Genomic DNA, 21,651 nt, shown 5'->3' on the forward strand with positions numbered 1-21,651 from the left:
CATTTAGTCATCACATAACAGTATAGATTGTTGACTGTAAGGTGCTCCCTTGCCAGGCAACTTCGCAGCAGCCAGCAAAGGCAGTCTGTTAACAGAGAGCAGAAAGCCAGACACACTATCCTGACAAGAAAAGAGGTCGCAAAATGTTCTCTACGTAGCAGAAAGAGTGCAGCATTTCCTCCTGAAAACATCTGCCTCCTATGGATAAAATTATCTAGACTCCAGGAAATACCTCATGTGCAATGGTTCCTGTAGCTCCTGTCCACAACCCACAGCTCAGCAGTGACCAAACCCCTTAAGCCCAAGGCCCCAAATTCCTTCATACCGTAACAACCCGCCTCCACATCCCAGTGGTATCAACCAAAGCATCTGATCAACATAAATGCATGCGAGTTCCCACTGAAATCAGTTAGGTTTATACGATCACAATTAGGCCAGTATATCAAGTGCTTTCATATATCAGGTCAAATAGTATCTTGGGACCCATATTTAGAGTTAATTTAGGTTAAATGGATGTAAGAATGGGGAAGGAAAAAAAATTTAAATATGTATACTAAGCAACAACAAACAGAAAAGCATTTCCCTCCCCAAAATCATCAACAGAGTGGGAAGGCATAACTTAAATAATTTTTTTTTTATCATCTGCATTGCATCTTAATTTCTATTGTTCTTTGAAGTCAGTAGATTGCTATGTATGTGGATGCTGACACAAATACTACCCTTCCAAACATTACCTATACTGTGTATACACAAAAGTAGACAAGTAATGTTTTACAGCTCAAAAAAAGGAGGTTATAAACACCCCATGTTATTAGATTTGCCTAAAAAATTGATACTTAACAACATTTACCTGTGACCATACTAGTGTCAGCAAGCTCAGCACTAGTGATGGGTATGTTGGGACCATCCTCTTCGTATGCTTTCAAAATGTACTTCTCAATTACACCTATGACCCCAGCAGGTTTGTTCCAGGTGACCTCAATGCTGTAACCATTTATACTGTGAACTCTTGAGGGAGTTGGCACATTTTGTGGAACTGTAGAAGGATAAAATAGAAAATAGAGAAAATGGCAGTTCTAAGGAGACTATTGCCCCTATTCTTCACTTTTAATGGCCGCAGTAAATCAGACTCAACCATTAGCATAAATACAATTTATTAGAGTTGTAATTTTCAGCATTGATTTAATATGACTGCACATCTTGAGCTATTCAGTTTAAGCTATATTTCAAAACCATCAAAACCCCATCTACATAACAGTCCTCCTAAACTTGTTGTGATTTTCCGAAAACATTTAATGTATCAAACATATTTAAGCATCACTCACAAAGAGAGGAGGTGGATTGTATGAAGCTAAGAAGTTCAGGCTTTATAAGCATATATCTGAAGGAAGCAAGATAGCATTGCAGCAGAGAAGGGGTTGATATTTATCTGTTGGATATCTAAGCCACAGAATGCCAACAGCTATGAAACATTTTTAGAAATGTGCATTCCCATTCACAAAAGTACTTCAAAAAATTCAAGCTCTTCCATTTACTTTCATATTTCCACAATGCCATACAATTGTCTCAAGGCAAGGCAGAGATTTGTAAGGCCTTTTTGCAAAATCTTTGGCTTCTGATCATTTCATATTATAAAAACAAAAACAAAGGGGGGAAAGAAAGGAAAATGAAGATGTTTAAAAGCAACTGGAAAGCCAAGCTCGTATATGCATACAGTTGCTAATAAAAACAAAACCAAACCATCCCATTTCCCATAACCTTTAACTATTTATTAGATATTACTATACCAAGTAAAGGTCTGGCCAGTAACAACTTCATCACAGATGACTGCACAAGGGATGCAGAGGAAAGGTCCAAGGAACACTATGGCAGGATGATGGATGATGAGTTTGCTGTAAATGCGTGTGGACTCCCTAGCCCTGCTGATGATCATTCACTTTTCTCACCATCAAATAACCTCTTTTTCTGTAATTTGATTGTTTAGTTTCATTAAATATGAATGAAGCCTTGTTTTTTATAAGAAGGGTACCAGAATGGAAAGTATAAAACCCGGAAGTTGTGATTCTTGTGTAAAGTAAGAACGTGGTACTCTAGGAAATCTTCAGTTACTACAGTAATACATTGATTTTATTAGTTCTGAAGTGTATCGCAGGGCAAGATAAGGTACTGTATAGCAGATGGTCTTCTCATAAGGGACATAACAAAACCAACTCAAAAATAATTAAATAGCGCAATTATTCTCCAGCCCTGGGGAACATGGGCTGGGCTGTGGTCAGCTTGCAAACAAATTGATGGTAAACCTTGCAGTTGTCAGACAGTTGATATGAAAGTATGCAGGTATTTTCTCTCTTCTGGGCAGTACAAAACAATGACTGTAAGTTGTATAAGAATTCATTTGCAAGTCCAATATTTACACAGGTATTGTATATTTTTTTTAAGATCATACATCAAATATCCTGCAGCAAAAGAATTCTCTGGAATGCAATTAGGCTTCAATTTACAGAAGAGGGAAAGTCAGTTAAATAAAATATGCAGAAGTGTAAATCTTCAAAAATTTGCTGGCTCAATGAAGTTTGCAAAAACATTGAACAGAAGAGGAAAGGTCCTTTAAATTTTCTTCATAAAAATACAGGAAAATTTTGATCTTTAAGGCTCAGCGGGTATTATGTTCCTACTTTGAAACCTTTTCCACAAGTCACACACTGCTTTTCTAGTAAATATTGCCACATTTTCACACTCGATTTATGGACTTCTCATTAAAGGAATCCTCATTTAGCAGCACTGAGCAGCACACACATGTGCAGGTAATGCAAAGAAAAACTTTCACAAGAACATTTTCTCCCTAGCAACTGCATGGCCTCTTATCTTCCACAGCTTGTGCCAGCTACCCCAGTACCTCCTTTCTCTACATAACTTTGTATCATTAAGTTATACGTAGAAAAATACTGACTTTCTGCAGCAGACTCCTGGAACGTGAGATTAGATGTGCACATATGAACACACCTAGATGCACAGCTGTTCTTACTCAGCTAATGCAGTCAAATCCTTTCATATTGTTTGCTCTCACATAATTACATAATCTAATATATATTTGGAAAAAGACCTTGAATTATGTGTGGAAAATACTTGCCTGAACAAGTAGCTGAAGACAGTAATTTGGTACCTATTCAAAGCATTGAGCATGTTTGCTCCTTCAGAAACACTACGTAGCTTACACTACTCAAAATTGTTGTGGCAGGATTTTCTCCAACCTGACATTAGATAGCTAACAAACAATTAGAATAAGTAAGACTTAAAATTATATTTACCTGATTCTCTTGTACGAACATGGGTCCATCCACTAGATACTGATCCTCCTTCATGTGAGGCAACCACCCTATAAAGGTATTCTTCAAAGAATAGAGAGAAGTATAGAGGAGGGGGGAAAAACAGAAAGAAAAATAAAAACTACACCACCCTGAACTTGGTAATACATTAATACAGAATGGAATAAAAATTATGTATTTCATTTAAGGACCCAACATGTTACCTGTAAATGGTTGTAGACCACTCTCATAAACACTCTGCTCTTTTCCTCGGTATACTAGGATGGAGTCATTTCCCCTGCAGTTAACAGCACTGTCAGTTGATAGGCATCCATCCAGATTGACTCTGACAGCACTGCTGGACACAGATGCCAAGTTAACGACAGCACCTCGTGTAAATTTAACATCCTTCATGCAACCACCGAAACCTAGCAAACAGTAAGGGATTAGTATCACATAAAGAGCCTCAGTCATTAATTAAGAATCACTTTTGTTCCTTTCAGTCCTGTATTTTCAGCGTTAAAGACTGTAATGTGCGTATGTTGACTTCCAGCATGGCATTCTGTCCCCACTTTCAAGATACCAAGCTGGTAAAAATTCCTGGTATTCTGGTGTTGGGTTCCTGCCTTACTAAACTATACTTTTATTGTTATCAATCCTATCCTGCGAGGAAATAGCTTTCTGGTTTTTTTTCTGTCACTTCTCTCTTTCAAATTGCTACCATAAAAGCAATTCTGAGTTTGAAAATCAGCTTTCTGCTGCTTGCTAATATTTTGTCAATATACATACTTCCTCAAACTAAGAGGACTATGTAGATTAAAAACATAATTAACTTCAGCACATCATGGAAGTGTAACAGTTTTCCTAATGGGGATATAACTGGTATGCTGTTTACAAACATACTCTAAAAGCGTAACCTCAAACTGTTCATTTATGAGGGAAAAAACCACTCTTAATTTTATATTTATTTCTATATATACTTATAATATTATTTCTGTGTGTGAAACATTCCTATCAACATTACAAATATGTTAAATTAGTTACTTGCAGTAAAATCAATGCTAAAAAATTCAGAATGCAGTTAAAATTTCTATATACTCCTATGACTTAATTTACAAATAAATTAACAAAGCCATAAAAAATAGTTCTCAAATCTGAGTGCAGCGATCAGTGTTTAACATAAAACTAAAGTAAGCAGTAACCAAACTGAAGACTTCAATTCACTGAAGAATTATCTTTGTAAATTAAAAATCAGCCTCTCTCAGATCAGTGCTCCTTTTAACCTTTGTTAAAGCACCGTATTTACACCTTATGTACTTTTATTGTCTTTATTACTGCAACATGGCAGATCACAGTAACACCTGCACTTAGCTACCTGATCTGAGAACCTAATATCCATACATAGTTCATTCAAAAAGAAAGGAACACTGAAGTTAGACACCCATTTTGAATAATCCTCTAAAACACCTCCTCTCTCTATTGTGTCTAAATTCCACAATGCTAGAAATTTAGACAAACTGCTCCTTAAAATTAATACATCCTAATTTAAGCCTAACTCCTACTCCACAGTGATCGGCTCAATCTCTTAGGCGGTTTGTGGCAGAGGAAAGAATTAGTCCCAGTCTGCACGGGCATCTAAATCATCAGACAAAATGAACAGTTTAGTTTGTGATAAGATGCATACCTATTGTAATACATTCTTTCTAGCATCTTTTTAGCTGCATTTATCACCATTTGAAGATTTCTGATCTTGTTTACCCTCAGGTAGCTGCTAAATAATGACAGCGCAAATTTTCACAAATATTCCTGCTAGCTCCCTTCCATCTTGCCCTCTCAGGAGGGCATGTAATGGGTCATGCAAAGGCCCTTTACTCTTAAAGTTATAACTGACATGGAGGTGGGAGAAGGATGTTTATCCCATACTTGCTGTGATGAAAGCAATATTCCTTTATTCAAAATTAACTACCAAGCAGCCGTGAACTGAGAAAACCTTTTGTAAGTATTATTAAAGTGGGAGGGTCTCCGTATTTTATTATCACACCACTGCATCATTATAGTCCTAAATAAAAGTATGCTTAAAAGCTGTAATGTCTAAACTCACTTATCTAAACCTACATCTAGAAACACACAAGAATATTTTTATCTTGAAACACTCTGAACATAAATACACAGCCACCATCTTATTTTGCAGCATGAGGAGGAGGCTTGGTGAAAAAAGTAGTGTTTATTGATGTGCCTCAACGCGCACTTCAGATATTCACTCTAGACTTTATTTTGCCCTAGATTCTTTGACCACAGATCTCTTTGCTGCAGGAGCTGTGAACGCATCCACTCATGAGGCTGTACCATCTGCTACTAGGCAACACTGACACAGTACCACCGGCTAGCTCTTTCGGGCCATAAATATTATGCACCCAGACCTGGAGGAAGATTATAATATATGCGATACCTACAGCTGGAAGAATACTTAAAACTATATTTTAGAGCTATCTGTCAATGCCAGTGCATGGATTTGATGCAAACTATTCCACAGTACTGAAGCTGTGAAATCACAAGGCTTCAGTGCAGCTCTTCAGAGCTTAGTTGAATGCATGCATTCAACGTGAGTTCATGCATTCAGCCCCACTTACTCCCCACTAATCACTTCCTGACAGCTACTTATTTGCCCACAGTATCTGAAAAATACACCATGACCGATGGATAAATTTGTAAATAATGAAAAAACATACCCAAACTGTAAACAGAGCTAACAGACACCTCACGTGTCATACAGTAGATCCCTTTGTGGAGGCCACTAGTATCAGGCTGTAATTAATGCTCCTCTCTTTTCCCTAGAATTTTGACCAGAACAGAAGGATCACAGTGATAGCTAAAAACATGACCGCTTCCCCTTCTTCTGATAACATGGAAAACATCACAGTAACAGCCAAAATCCAAATTCACGGGTTTATACTCAAATTTTTAGACCAGAATCAGTACCACCTAAAAAAGGGCTAATAAACTTTCAACTATTCTTCCATGTGGCAGCATCCAGCCTCCTTACAGTGATTTAAGCTATGTTTACAGTCTTCTACTGGTTTTGTATTCCAGATCTGCAGATCACAAATAGATAACACAAAACAAATTTATCTAAATTGGCTTTCTCTGAAGATTTGAGATCTTCTGTTTGGGCATCTCAGATGACTATTTGCTACTCTCCCGTTCCTCTCCTATTAGTTAGATTGCTTCAGATATGAATGGGTTGGAAGAATTTTTATAGCATTACAGAGGAACCAGGACTAAGTAAAGCTAGATGGGTAGGAATAACTGGCAGCTAAAGAAGCAATGGGTGGGAGATAAAAAAAAAAAAAATCACGTTACATATTCATGTATTTACACTATCATCAGGAAAATGTCCACCTTGTACATTACACCAGTTTTTGAAAAAAATATATCTTCCTCTTGGTGTCATCTTACCTTGTTCTAAGCCCAACTCTTTACAAAAATTCTGAACCTCAGGTGGGATTCCTCCTATGTAGACGGGTGAGTTTACTTTCAGCTCCCGAACACGGGGTTCAAGCATCTGCTCTCTCAGTTCATTCATACTTGCTGAAACTACAGAGCCCTCCTTATTCACAGTGACTTCGTTCCACTTTCCATCACAATAAGACAGTCCTATCCAGAGATCCACTTGTGTAAAGACAATGCCCGTTTTTAAAAAGATGTTTAATATTCCACTTTTCACTTCAATCTATATATTTTAAACAAGAAAAAAAGATTTTGAAAAAGACATCACATACGCAGCAACAACAGTTATTTTACAAAAATCATCAAGGGAGTCAACAAACAAGATCAATGAACAATGAATGTTTATGTTCAGGATAGCAGAAATTACAATAAAATTGTTTACACAAAACATGCAAAATATAGTGCGTAGGAATGTAGGAAAATATCATCTGGTTTTTTTGACAACTTACTGGCACTAATGTAACTAAATAAAAAAGACAGTGAATCGGGACTGTTTTGCTTTTTTTGAGAATGAGAAAACATTATTTTATCTATCAACTCATTTTTTAAAGGAATGTAACAAGATAATAAGGAAATGAAATGTCAGACTTGATTAAGGTCTTTTTAATTGGCTGGTGAACTCAATTTCAATTTTTTCCAGCATACATTGATTCTTACATTCATACATTTTGTCCTTATTCTTCTAAATCTTGTAAAAACATAATTGGTTTTGTATGTGCTTTTTGAGGTTAATTTACCAATTCTCTAATAGAAACAAATTTTACTTAAATTTTTCACTGCAGAAGTTTCCAAATGCTTTACTACAAGACTCTTTATGCTAGCTGAATGGAACACCAGTGGGCTGAGGCTGTAAATTGACATGTATAAAGCACTAAACATATAGGTGTTGAACCAGTAGTTGAAAAATATGGATACATAACGCATAGGTGATGAACGGGTAGTTGAAAAATATGGATATGTTCAAAAAAAAGGCATTACTGTTCCCATGCCAAAATCTTATTAAGTTAAATAAACCCTACAGATTTAACATAAATGCTTATCACCAGTGTAGACAAACTGACGTTTTTAGGTTACGGATAACATTACAGTATTTGTAATTGGATTAGATTTCCTTAACAAGTACCCCAACTGAAGAAAGAACTCAACGGTTGAGATGTCACAGGCAATACAGGTCCTGTTCCAGAATGTCTCCATACTTTTTCCCATTTCCAGGAGTTCAGAGACCTTCATAGCTAAGGACTCTACAATCCAAGTGAAGGACTGATCATAGCATCAATGCTGATGAGCATAGCTTGAAAAAGCAGTCCATTGGACAAGTCACCATTCTCCTTCACTGATGAGAATTAATATGGAGCACACTGTGCTGGTGTGAAGAAAGCATTCGGCTACATGACTACAGTAATATGCCAGCAAGTCTGCCAGATGTGGAAACTGGAGAGAGGGCATGGTGTTTGACAGAGGGTCACTACTCAGCACATCCCTCTTCCAATTTGCTCATCTTGGCATAGTCTTAGAGCAGGCAGTGAATAATGCTTGTGCTTTTTGCGTTGACCTAAACTGACATTTAGAATGCCCAAGTGCAGCTAAAGATAGAGGACCACTGTTCACTTTGAACTGTTCTACATGGTGAAGTTAAAAAAAAAAAGAAAACAAACTGAAGTCCTGCATAGATCTATCGTTCTCTCTGGTATTGAGCATAGGCTGAGAAAAACAACAGATAAATTGTTTCCTTCAGATAAAATTCTAGGACCACTTAATGAGCTTGATTGTTAATCTGTCTTTGGAAAATATATTATTACTTTAAAACAAAAACGCATGAAGATCATCTTATTCTGCCAGACATCTCAGTTACCACCTCTCAACAGAACAAGAGCATTGTATCACAGCTCTAAACCTGAGCAGGTTCTCAGTTTAATGCTTAAAAGCAAACTTGTTTTTCAGAATACGGGCTAAAAATATTAAGCACCACTGCAATATTTTATTAATACTATTCCCTCTGCACACAATTCTTATTTTGATATACCTGAGCCTATCAGGTTGGAATTAGGAAAGCCAAAGCTTAGCCACAATCTGGAAGAGTAATTATGGCTTCATGTCCTTTGAACTGGGAAGTCTTTCTGAGATTCAGGAATACAAGCAGGGATAAGCAACAGACTTCAAAAGAACTTGGCAATGACAGTCAGTCTGTGAGTCCTTTGAAAGAAAAAGTACGTGGCGTTGATGTTGATCCATTCTTTCCAGTTTCAAGGTTAAATCAATGAGGTTAAAGAGATGTTCTGTACTGGTACTGGCCCTGTCCAGACCTGCCAGCCAGAGAACAGAGGCCCAAAACAGACCCCTGAATAGCCTACTCGGAATCAGTCACTCTTTAATGGAAAGGGAATCGGAATCTCTTCCTGACACCAGAGAGAAATCACTAGTGACCAACAGGAATATCACCTTCACAAGACCCACATGAGTACTAGTCACTTCTTTGCTAATAAAAAAAGATTTCCAATTTGAGTTCTCAAAACACTCATTTCACACCCCTCCTTAGTTCCATCACAGCTAATGCTTTCATCTTGGATGCTGGTTATTTTACTTCATGCAGCTATTCAACAGTGTGATTCTTTCGCAAAAAAAAAAAAAAAAAAAAGTTCCTGCAGGACTTCTTTCTTTGTAGCTTTGCAGAAGCAAATCATCAGCTACAATGTTGTGGAGCTGGTGCCAGTGTTGCACATATGATTAACAGTGCTTGGGCTTTCGCTGCGCTTTTAAGAGCTCAGCATCAAAATCAGTAATGCAGATTCTATCAGCAGTCACAGTACCTTCTTTCAGTCACGGACTCATGAGGAAACACGTGCCAGAGTGAGAGCTAGTGCTTCATGCTAGTTTACCTGGTCACAGTTTGCTCATAATTATTATGCCTGGATCCAAAGAGAATCAGATTGACCTCTCTGGCTTGAGTTAATTTTCAGGGCATGGAAGAAGTGACCTTTACACACAGCACCTTTCTAGGTCATAATTTTGTCTTGGGCAGAAGACAAGACAGTCTTCAGCTGTTTGGTGGCAGGCCAGCCGTGTGTCTTGCTATAACCATTCCAAAACTATAAAGCTAATAAGAGAGCTGTGAGCTATGCAAAGGGAAGGGTCAGGGAATATAGTCTTACAACGGCACTCAGGATAAGCAGTATAGCTTCTAATCTGTTTTGCAGTTGAAGTGTCTCCTGACCAAAGCTCCTAACAAAGGCATCATAGCTCATGCGCAACATGCTACACACCTCATTTTCACTTCCTATTAACCTTTTTTTGTGAGCTCAAGTGTACGGAAAAACCTTCTGTCATCATTATGTTTGTGCAGAACACAAAGCTGTGAGGGCTGGAAAAGCATGTGTATACCCATCCTCTCTAAAATTCCTCATCTTAAGGCTATGGAAATGTTGAGGTCAGGAGTAAAGTGAGATAAAAAAAATTTACTTAGTCAGATGCTAAGAAAAAAATCTAATCACAGTTTTCAGTGCTAAAAACTATATAAATATAAAACTGCTAAAATTCTGGAAGTATGAATAGAGAAGGAAAGTGTTTTGTTTAACTACTTTGTGCTTTTTGACTCCATTTCAATTTAGTTAAGTTCCCTTCCTCCTTTACAGTCAGAATCTGTTTTCTCATATTTCTGTCAGTCTTTCGCAGAGCAAGAGAAAGGAAAAAAAGATCATACACTGAAAGAATCTCCAGAAGAACCCAAACCCCATGCTTGTCCCTGTGAATACTGTTCATGTAAATAGTGCACCTGAACTGTGAATTACACACAAGTCTTTTCAGGACGGGACAGCAGGGTATGCATAGGATCTTACGCTACTAGCTTCATGATTTTGGTCATTACTTGAGGGTAAAACTGAAGTAATAACATGTAATTAGCAAGACTTGTTATTGGAGCTCAATTTTTTTAACTAGGGCTGCTTGAAAAAGAGGAAACTATCAGGTCTAGCAGAATTCAAAACCTAGGAAAAAATGATGTGCTGGAGAAGTCAGTAATATAAAAAGTAAATACAGAGTAAGTTATAGCTGACCTGAATAGGAGAAAAATATATTTACATGTTTTAGGTCAGAAGTTTAAAAGAAAAGGGACATTAGATATAATGCCATGCAATAAAACAGGCTGTGACATGACAGCCATTAGCAAAACAGCTCTATATTAATAAATAAATGAATGAAATCCAATAAAAATGCAGAAAGGGAAAATAGGGTCATAAAGAGTAACAATCAAAACTCTAAATGTAAATCATTGCTTCTTGGACCAACTGAAGAGATATTACTTACAATGTAATCCTCTGTAATAACTACTAGTTGGTGCTAGTAACTATAGTTTGACCCACTAAGCAATGGTGACCAGTCTAAATACATTCAGAATTCTCGGGGGAAGAAAAACATGAAAATCCAGAGCCATGTAACTAATTTTTAAAAAAATTAAAAACTACTACTAACACATTGAACCTTAAATAAAATATTTGAAAAGATGGAAGCACAAATACTTCTGGGCATAAACCAGTCTTACTTAAGATACCAAACTGAATGTTCATAGGCATTATCTGTCAAATTTGCCTAATACAGGATTTGTGCAGCTTTCTCTACAGTGTTGGGAAAAGCGACAGGGATGAGATGGGCTTAAGCTGGACCACTAATTTCTGTCTGTATGTTTCAAATCAAAATGAAGAAATCAAACTGATTATAAAAAGATATATATAAAGAGAAAGGCTTACTAGGATACAGGACAATTTCCGTCACAAACTTTCTGATTTACAATTTTACTAATTTTGTTCTAATACAAGAACTGGGAAATTGGGTGACTCTATACTTTCCCAGGAATGAAGCAAAAGCTTTTAATATACATCTTTTATTCTCCTTTCTAATAATTTTTAATTCAGCAAAAAGAATAAATCTGCTTTTCATATATTGATAGCTTTCTTATTTATGATATAAATAACACAGATAACTTCTTCTGAGCACTAGCTGGAGTCTTCTGGCTCCCCTTACACTTTGACATGCCCAGCATTTCAAACAAGTACACCACAAAAACAACTTCTGGTTTGAAATTTCATTAAGAGCTGGACATATCTTAGTAGACAAAACTCACAGGTCAAATCTTAACATAGTTATTTGTATTTCTGAACTTACTGCAAGATAATCTGGGCCGTCTTTATTGTAAACAAACAAAAGCAATCCATTCAGTTGATCTGTTCTAAATTTGAATGAGATCTCAAATTCCAGCCCACCACTGAAAACACTTGAATGCAGTTCCAGGAACCCTCGAAAGAAAGTGAATACATGCATAAGTTAATCAAATGTATAAATAAATAGGTTCAAGAAACTAAAAGCAAAATTCTAGGTGCTAGTGCCTACTCTGACATGAAACACTTGGGTTTCAAGATTAACGTTTACCACTTTATTGTTCACACATTTGTAAAGGACAGTATCTATAACGTACTGCATCAAACCAGACTGGTGCAATGTCCTAAATGTTGCTAGCAGGTATATTTTTGATACATTATAGGCATCTGTGTATCTTCAAAAGTGAAACTTCACCTTTCACGTGCATATCAAATCTGCATACAGTTACAACAGCACTACCTGTCTGTGCATGCAATTCCTCTTTCATGCGATAGTCTTCTGTAAACCCAGAAACCAAATTTTAAACCATTTAAGATTAATCTTATATAACTAAAACTGCTTTGAAAAGCAGGTCACTGCAGTACTTTTGATACAATCATCTTTTATATCTCGAGAACATACTTGGCTAGTGCAATAGTACAGCAAACTACCTTTGCCAAGAAAATGTGCTCCTTCAGAGAGGACAATGGGGCATCCTTCCCAAATATGATAGACGTTGTTTTGCTCTTCAGCATCCTGCCAGTTCAAAGATTCCCAGTTTTCATAGGGAGTATGTAATTTTTTCAAAAATATCTCACTGAGACACCCCACAAATCCTTTCTGGACAATCATCTTCATCCCTGTAAAAAAATAAAAGTTTTTTAAGCCAATCACCTACAACCAAACACAGGGATTATTTATGTTCTATACATGATCACCCTATCATATACATCCATGTGTGTATTGATAACCAGCCATCAGTCACTTCATAAAGTTGGTCTCCCAGCCAAGTCAAGATTTCTGAATGGGTCTAGTGACTAAAGAAAGTAGCTGCTGCTACGTAGCTAGAAATCATTAAAGTCTTCAAGATTTTGCATACAGATACTTTCAAATCAACAGCATAAATCTACTCCATGAAGATTCCAAGGAATTTTTTTCAGGTTTACCCTCTTTAAACAAAACAATAACGCACATATTTCTGGTTTTAGTAAAGTGACAGAGAAGGAAAGAGGGAATTGGGCTCTAGTGTCCCTCACATCAAATCATCAACTAGATTTCACATCCTTACCCATGGTGGAAACACAAACGTAAACAATTTTGCTTTTCAGTTAATATGAAAAAAACAAGAGCCTGGATATGAATCCAGTGAGAACAGCTGGTTGTATACTGTTTTTTTATGCAGTCACCCCTCTGCTCCCTGATGGCAGAATAAACACTCAGCATATATATCAAGTTCATATATGAAAACATATGTTTATTGATTCTTCTGGAAGCCAGCTACAATCCAGCTCCACATAAATACAACTGTAGAATACAGATATATCCATAGACCATGGAGTTCAATGCAACAATCCCTGAAGAATACAAACTCGCACCAAAAAAGGTCAGTGTTGTATCCCTGCATGCAGGTGGGATGCACAACCCTGTGTTTAAACTAATAAAAACAATTTGTATGTGCATTTTGGAAAATAATTTGGGAATCTATAAAGTAAAACATACCCGTAAGTTCCACATGCATACCAGTTCTGTGTATAAAATTCATTACAATGTACACAGACCTCATACACTGTTTTACTGCTGATGAAATCAGCTATATAAATGTTGCAATCTATCCTGAAAGGTAAAATTCAAGAAACAGACTTATTTTCGATTAAAACAACTATGTAAATAATTATGCAAATTAAGTAATGTCCTTATGTTTCTGACACAATGTCAATACAGCCTACAGCACTGGAAAAGCAGTTAAGTCAGTGCCACTGTATAGGATTCGTTATATCACAGTCATACTCACCTACATCCTTTCTTACAATAGTATAACCCTGTGGAAGTCCTCCAACAAAAACTCCAGTGTTCTCTCCGATAATGGTGCTGCCACTAGTAGCTAAGGAAGAACCTGGACAAAATAGGTTATTACGCTTGTGTTCAATGCTTTCAAGAATTTTCAATCCAATAACAGAATATCAGTGTTTGATAAAAGCTGCTAATGTAATAGAATATCCTAATAGTTTTCCATACATATCCAGGAAATATTTACAGGTCTGTTTTAAAGAAGAATATCAACACAACCATAGATTCACAAGCACAAAAAGACAAACTCCTCCCACTTAGTATTATCAAAGATTCACAGCAGACAGACCCCTCAGATGCACAGACAAAACAGTAGTGATTTTGTCAGAAAACTGAGTGATTTTTTGCTGTGTGGATGAATAAAGGTAGTTGAAAAGTAAGCAAGTGAGCAATACCCTGAGTGATACCAAAATAATAAAGCAAAATGGAACTGAAGTTATTACCTGTGTACCGACCATCCACTGTGATGTTGCCCAGTGCTTGAATCCGTGTAGCAATTATTTGGTGCCAACTGTTATCATTGTACTCCTTCCCACCATCATTAGTCGGAGTGACTGCTACAGCAGATCCCTTTTATTAACAGAAGAATCTGACTTAGAATGTTATGATGGTAAGATTTAGAATTATACCTTACTGTTTATAACACACCGTGGTACACAACACACACAAAAAAAAGACAGAAGTCCTCTATTTAACTTCTTTTAGAATACTGAAAGATGTTTAGGACTGATTTCCCCACTAAATTAACCTTCTCAAGTAATAAATGAGAGATCAAGGATCCAGTTCAGTTTCAATTAAAAATAGAAAACCTTATGTAGTTCCCCTGATAAAGACAAGGATGAGGCAGAAATTATTGAGGGTCATGTCACTCAGATTTTGGGTTTTGTTTTTTTTTTACTTATATATTAATTAAGTCTCTGTTTAACTACTTCATGAATTGCTGTGGGTTTGAAGTTTATGGCCATGATTCAATATTCCATCTGCAGAAAGCAACTGTATATCAGGATTGCTGAGTGCAGCACCTACCTACAGGAAGAGACCCCCAAAAAATGAGGTGTATTTGTAGGACAGTGTATATGTTCTGTCTCTGTCAACGTGGTATCAAGAGGACTTGAATTTTTAGGTGAGAGTATAATACACTTAGGAAGGAAAAGGTCATACCAAGAGATTTACAAAAAAAAAAACCCAACAAACAAAACAAGGTAGTTATTGAAGATGTTTGCACTGTCCAAGGGATGTCTGTAAAAGCGTTTTGAAATTGAACTAGAATTTTTACCTGGTTTTGTTAAAAAAAATTATGAGGGGGTGGAATTTAGAGACATCCATGACAAAATACAGAAAAATCGTTTCTGAATTACTCAGTAAGAGGAACATAACAGATGCAGTTGTCAAACCAGGTCTCAAGACTGTAAACAACCAAAATATCTCATACATTCTTATAATGATGCAATAAAAATTAATGTATTTCAAGAATTTTCACGAGATCTATATCCAAATAATCTTCTAATTTCCCAATAATTCCTGTAATATTGTATCAAGATTTTATATTGTACTTAAACCATCTGGAAACTCGAAGTTATTCTGCTGAATTCACAGAATAGAGTTGTCCTATGTATCAGGCATATGAATGGAAAAACATTTCTTTGCATAGCCACTACGTAATATTAAAGAACCGCAACATCTGCAGTTACTTTACAGCTTAAGACAGGCTTCAAAAAAATAATTTCAAAAAAAACATGTAAAAAAGAAAAATAAAAGTTTCCTTATAATTTGGGGGTCTATCTTGTTACTTTGCAGTAGCAAAACAGATAGTTCAGAATTTTGGGTTTTTTCCCAGATCTTCTAGTACTTTCTGGCTCAAGGACCTTTAGAGTTATGCATATGAAGAAAACCTGTTGACAAAAACAACCACCTATTGTGATTAATACTAAAAACCTCTTGTTAAAATTTAGTATTCTACCTTTAGTAATGTGCATCACTTAGAAATTGCTTGTCAGCATACAGAATTACAGTCACAGTATACATTTCACAGTACATTTTGAATTGCAGACTGCCATTGTGTCTGCTAGGTATGAAAATATATATGATATGTACATATGAACCTGATTACAAAAAAAAATCCCTAATAAATGTTTACAACATGTTTCCTACTCCACTCAGCCAACATCTTGTAACTGAGGCAGTCTGTACAGCAGTCCTCTGTCCCACGATAACAATACAAAGTTATATATCCTTACATACTAATGTGCACTTTTTCATATACTATTTTTTATTGTCTTCTCTCCTATTTCAACATTTTAATATTTTACAAACACACATTTCATTATCGTAGTTTAATAATTAAAACCAGAACTGGTGTCATGCCCAATTAATGTGCCCTGGTAGCATGCCCATTAGTTTTTCCATTAGTGAATTCAACAATACTAATGGGATTACTAGCATGGGATGCTAATTGGGCGTGACATAAGAAACTGGCTTACTTCTTAGCATACCCTTGCTAATGATGAAATTAATGAGCATTTTATTAAATGCTGTCTCATCAAAGTGTACTTAGTTAGCGTTAAAATTGTTACAAACGATGCTGCATTCTAAAGATCAGGTGCCTGAATAAGTGGTTCTTCATATTATGTTTGGCAACAGTCTAGAGCATTAACAGTTTTACACACCAGAAACCACACTTCTTTGTAACCAGTTCAGTCTGGGACCACACAACTATATGTGCTAACCTGTGCTTAATTTCAGGGGAAAAAGAAAAAACAAACAAAAAACAATATTCAGGGTACCGCATACACTACATCAGAGGGCTCTGTACGATGCTTTATCCAGAACCATCTGAGTGACTACGCAATCACATTCAAATATCCTGTTGTGAAATGGCTTGTTATGCATTTTGGAAATCACACACAGGGAACCAAATCTGGATTAGTCTGCCAAGCCATATAACAAGTCTTAATTTTTAGTAGCCCACAGGCAGTAATAACTAAATAAATACCATTCTCTGTGGCTATTCATGCTGATGTTTACATTCGCAAAAATACATAGAAACATCACAAACACGGATCTTCAAAGATACTGTCTAGGTGCCAAAGACTAAATGTAACTGTACTTCTCCCAGTCAAGTTTTTAATGCCCAAACTCCTTCCACAGCAAAGGTGAACAAGTACTGAAGTTCTGCCAATGCCAAGCAGCAAGGTATAGTTGGGATTCACAGCTAGGTGTTCTCAGTCCTCCTCTTTTTTTTTTTTTTTTTTTCCTCCTGGGAGTAACAGTCACCCTCAGACTGTGCCTACTACTTCAGCTTCTACACAAACCACAGGCAACAACAAAAGTATCTGGTGTTCCTCTCTTTTTACTGTAAAATTTAGCAAATGGGTCATCTTCTAAAATGGCAGAGTTGAATTCAGTTCCCTCCATATTGCGAGAAGAATCCCAATACTCTATCCACAGACTGTCCTAATTACTAAGGAAAAAGGTTCTCCAGATTGGCCTTGAATTTCCACTGTTAGTGATTTCACTTTGTATAAAATATTCAGTGCTTCCCTGGGAAAAAGATAGAATAAATGACCTGTGGCCACTGAAAGATAACTACAAATTTAGCTAGGGTTGATTGTGTGATTTAGGGGCGGATGTAAAGGCATTATGATGAGAAGAAAATCCACAGACAGTTGAAGGCTTGCAGGCACACTGAGTTTGGAGGAAGGCCTATGGAACAATTTGATTATGCAGACAAGACTGAGAAAGACATCTGTTAGGAAAAAAACCTCATGCTTCCTGGACCATGAGTAGAAACATCCAAAGAATGACATTAAAACAATTAGGAAGGCAAAAAGAGCAACTAGACAACACAAAAGGGAGACAAAAGAGATGGTTGGACAATAGCTAAATGAATGGTGGTGCACATAACATTGAGAAAAGTATGAATGGACAGGAAGAAAAGGATTTGTAATTAACACTTGGAGAAGGAAGAAGTTAGGCTGCTGAAGACATCCCATGAAGGAGACTTGGCAAGACTATCCCCAGAGCAGATATAACAAAGAGAAAACTTGATGCTGATCACAAGCTAAGATACATACCAGAATCCTGAAAGGGACTAAGGGTAAAAATGATTAGCCTATGACAGGACACAACTGGAAGGGCGCACAGTATATGGCACCACACTGCTATAGATAAAAAGCAGCAGACACACAATTGTCATCAAAATGAACTTCTGCAATTTTTAGAGAAGAGCACAAAGGCAGAGCCATAAATGCTTATCATATATGCCACAAGGATAATTGGAGAAAACAATGCATATAACCTGGCTAAGAAACCACATTATGTCAATAAGTAGTAATTAAAGCATTTGCACACTAACAAAAACTGCAACGCACAAATGAAGGATTAAGAAATGCTGCTGCAGAATATGACACCTGACGTTATAGAACAGCAATAGCAAATGATGGCAAAAAGGAAAAAAAACAACATAAAACCCAGAAACAAAGGTAAATATAGTAAAGTAGCACAGCACATTAAGAATACAGAAGACTGCAAAATTTTGATAACCAAATTTTCACAGATAAGTTTTTTTAAAAGAACACTACCAGAAATATATTAAAGTAGGCCACAGTACCCTACTTCTGAATATGAGAATGGACATGAATCTCTTCCACATTATTAATGAGAAATAAGAAAGCATTAGCTTTCAAGATAGTAAATCAAATGTTAAGACCTACGCTATTCCTGAATGCCTTGAATGATAGATTTATTTTTTTTCTATAAACAGTCACTGAAGCAGGAACATAGGCTATTTTAGACTTTACAGGAAGAGGACACAACATGGAAGTGATGATCCTAAAAACCAGCGTGAGACAGAGTTGCGAGATTCAAATGAAAGAAATAAACGATACATTTAGAAACTAGCAATTTGTTACAAATCAGGGTAGTAACTATTGAAAATATTAGCTGAACTGAGAAGTTCTAGGCACTGAACATGGATGAGACCTGCATTTTTTACAGTTAAGAGACAGGGGAAAAAAAAGGCGGGGGGGGGGGGGGTGGGGGTATGGTGGGGTGGGTGGGAAGGGAATGTAAAACCAACCAACCAAAAAAAGCCCCAAATCACCTACTCTCCCATCCATCCCCCTTCCTCTACATCCTCCAACTACTGTGAATCCCAACAAATGCAACACAAATGCATCGTCTTCTAGGGAATGAGTCCAACCTAGCTGATGTGAAGCTACTTCAGAAGGAGCAAATCTCCAAGGAGAGCTAGGAATACTATTTAAAGCACTAAAATGCTAGTTGAAAGATATCCACTCCCATTAAAACAACCCCCTCCCCCCCCAAAAAAAAAAAATAATCAAACCATTACACCTAGAAAGATTTCACAAAAGTAATAAAAATTCCTTTTCAGTTAAGTGAAGGTGTAAGTGTAAGATAAAAACAGAACTAGTACCTATTAAAATGTGGGTGACAGCAACATTAACAGCGTTAAGCATGGTCCCAAAAATTGGAGTACACACTGATTCAGTTTACAACAAGGAAAAGAAGATAAAGCCTTTGTGTAAATACCGTGGAAATAACAGAAATTTACATCTTGGGGTCTAAAACAGATTTAATGTTTTATAGCATAGCTATCACGTGCACAGTAGCCTCTGCACAGCATCGTGCCTCCTCTAACAGATTCTCCAAAGCTGAAGAGGATCTTTGCTGCTGCACAACACCTCCGCACGTCACAGCGCACCAGTGCCTGGACCATAGCAGTGCTCAGGAAGCAAAGGTTTGCAACGGGTCATCAAATCTCTGAAGCCCCACCATTTTATCCTGCTAAGCATTTCTGTTCAACCCCCCGAAGCAGTAGACACAACACCAATCACATAATTAGACGCCGAATTGTGACAGAAGATCTGGCTGACACAGCAAGCAGACCTTCCAGCAGCAGTTGAGGCAGCAGTAGTAACCTTACGAAAAGGATGCAGATATATGGATAAATATGATACCACATTCTGCCGATATCGTTAGAAAATCCGATAATTACTTGCAGTTCCCTGCATATTTATGAAATACAAGCAAGTCTGTAATTTTTTTTTATTCCATGAGGAGATCCAGTTTTGGGGTGCAGAGAAAACAGCATACACCCAAGGAGAAACACAAGGAATATGGCCTTATTTTTAATTTTGTGGAATCAATTTGATATTTCCCTCATTATTTATGTTTTTGCTACAGTCATGATTACTAGAAGCGAGAGACTAGATGTATGACATTAGTGGCAACACACTGATTACAGTAAGAAAAGACAAAGTCTCTAAAATGCGAGGTTTCAAAACAATTGACTAAAAATATATAACCTTTATTTCCTAAGTTGAAATACTAGTTCTGCCCATTTTTGAGATCTTGGTACTTAAAACTGTAGTAGTGTTTGGTGGTACTGACAAAAAAAACCCCAACCCATAAAAATGCAAAAATAAAGTCCTGAATTGTGGCAAATGCAACAAAAAAATGAGCAAAGCTTTAGTGTTTCAGTGTCTTTCCCTAAAATCTCCACTTAACGAAGGGTTATGAGAAGCAAATTAACTTGTGCCAAATAAATAAATAAAAGTTAAATATGTACAGTACTGAAATAAATAATATAAGCTATTTTTATAGGATCCCGTCTTTTTTTGTACCTGTGGATCAAAAAGAAAGTAAGGACGCCCACTCCTCAGTTGAAGTGCAATGTATTCCTCCTGATTCCCAGGTGATGCAGAGAAAAAAATCAAACCATCAGGTTCCTGGGTTCTAAATTTCACTTTAATACCTGGTTAGAAAAAGCAAGTAGATGGTTAATGCCAAAAGTGATTCTTATGCATTCTAACAAAAATCATAAACAAAAAGTTGTTTTAAAAACAGCAGTAACATGGCAAACCAAAACCACAGAAGTTTTGTTCCCCCGAACCCTTGCTAGTCATTGCAGGAGAAATTTTACTAATCCAGACCAAGTCAGTCCTTGAGAGAAAGTTCTGTGATGTCAGAGCCCTTACTCACCTGTTGAAAAAAGGTACATAATTGTGACTTACGCTGTTTAGTAACTTCTTAAGAAAAATGTAATTCAGATATTAGCATATGATTATAATAGTTGATGATTTACATGCAGATTTTCACTTATCACTTAACATTTCTATTGGCAAAGTAGGAATGAGATTCCTGCATGAAAGAAATAGTGGAGTTTTGGTTCCCCAAGATAGATATGTATGTATTTATATGTATATCCTTTTATAAATACATATATCTCAGTGCACAAAGAAAACATGGGAAAGAACAAATTTTAACAAAAATTGGAAATATCGCAAGGAATAATGGATGAACTAAGCTTAATTAAGAACTTTCCAGATCATTATCAATAGTCCTCCATTTGGCTTCTGATAAAATATTGTCTCAGCACATGAATTATCATTCAAATTATATACAAGGAAAAAAAATATTTTTTTTCATTACTCTTTACCACAAACATCAAAACAAGGTCATTAAACACATCATAAATATTGGAATATTGTTGCCCAGCGTGTATATATAAAAGTATAAACTTACTGAGTAACTATTGAAGGACTCATTAATGAAACAATTCATAAACTATGTATCCAGTTTCAAGAAGTATAATAACAAGCAAGCAGGTTTAAGTAGTATAATA

General features: G+C 36.5%; 1 protein-coding gene across 1 annotated transcript in view; it reads right to left on the bottom strand.

Moving 5' to 3' along the window:
• The window catches only part of USH2A (usherin), a 391,715-nt gene that overhangs the window by 228,532 nt on the left and 141,532 nt on the right, over positions 1–21,651 (bottom strand). Inside the window, exons 21-29 of the mRNA XM_040612018.1 lie at positions 20,651–20,781; positions 14,450–14,576; positions 13,951–14,052; positions 12,611–12,799; positions 11,967–12,097; positions 6,762–7,035; positions 3,530–3,733; positions 3,309–3,389; positions 851–1,036 (exon numbers count right to left, since the gene is read on the bottom strand). Of these exons, the coding sequence (XP_040467952.1) occupies positions 851–1,036; positions 3,309–3,389; positions 3,530–3,733; positions 6,762–7,035; positions 11,967–12,097; positions 12,611–12,799; positions 13,951–14,052; positions 14,450–14,576; positions 20,651–20,781 (1,425 nt within the window). The remainder of the gene's footprint in view (positions 1–850; positions 1,037–3,308; positions 3,390–3,529; positions 3,734–6,761; positions 7,036–11,966; positions 12,098–12,610; positions 12,800–13,950; positions 14,053–14,449; positions 14,577–20,650; positions 20,782–21,651) is intronic.

This window comes from Falco naumanni, chromosome 12, assembly GCF_017639655.2.
Source record: "Falco naumanni isolate bFalNau1 chromosome 12, bFalNau1.pat, whole genome shotgun sequence".
Lineage (NCBI taxonomy): Eukaryota > Metazoa > Chordata > Aves > Falconiformes > Falconidae > Falco > Falco naumanni.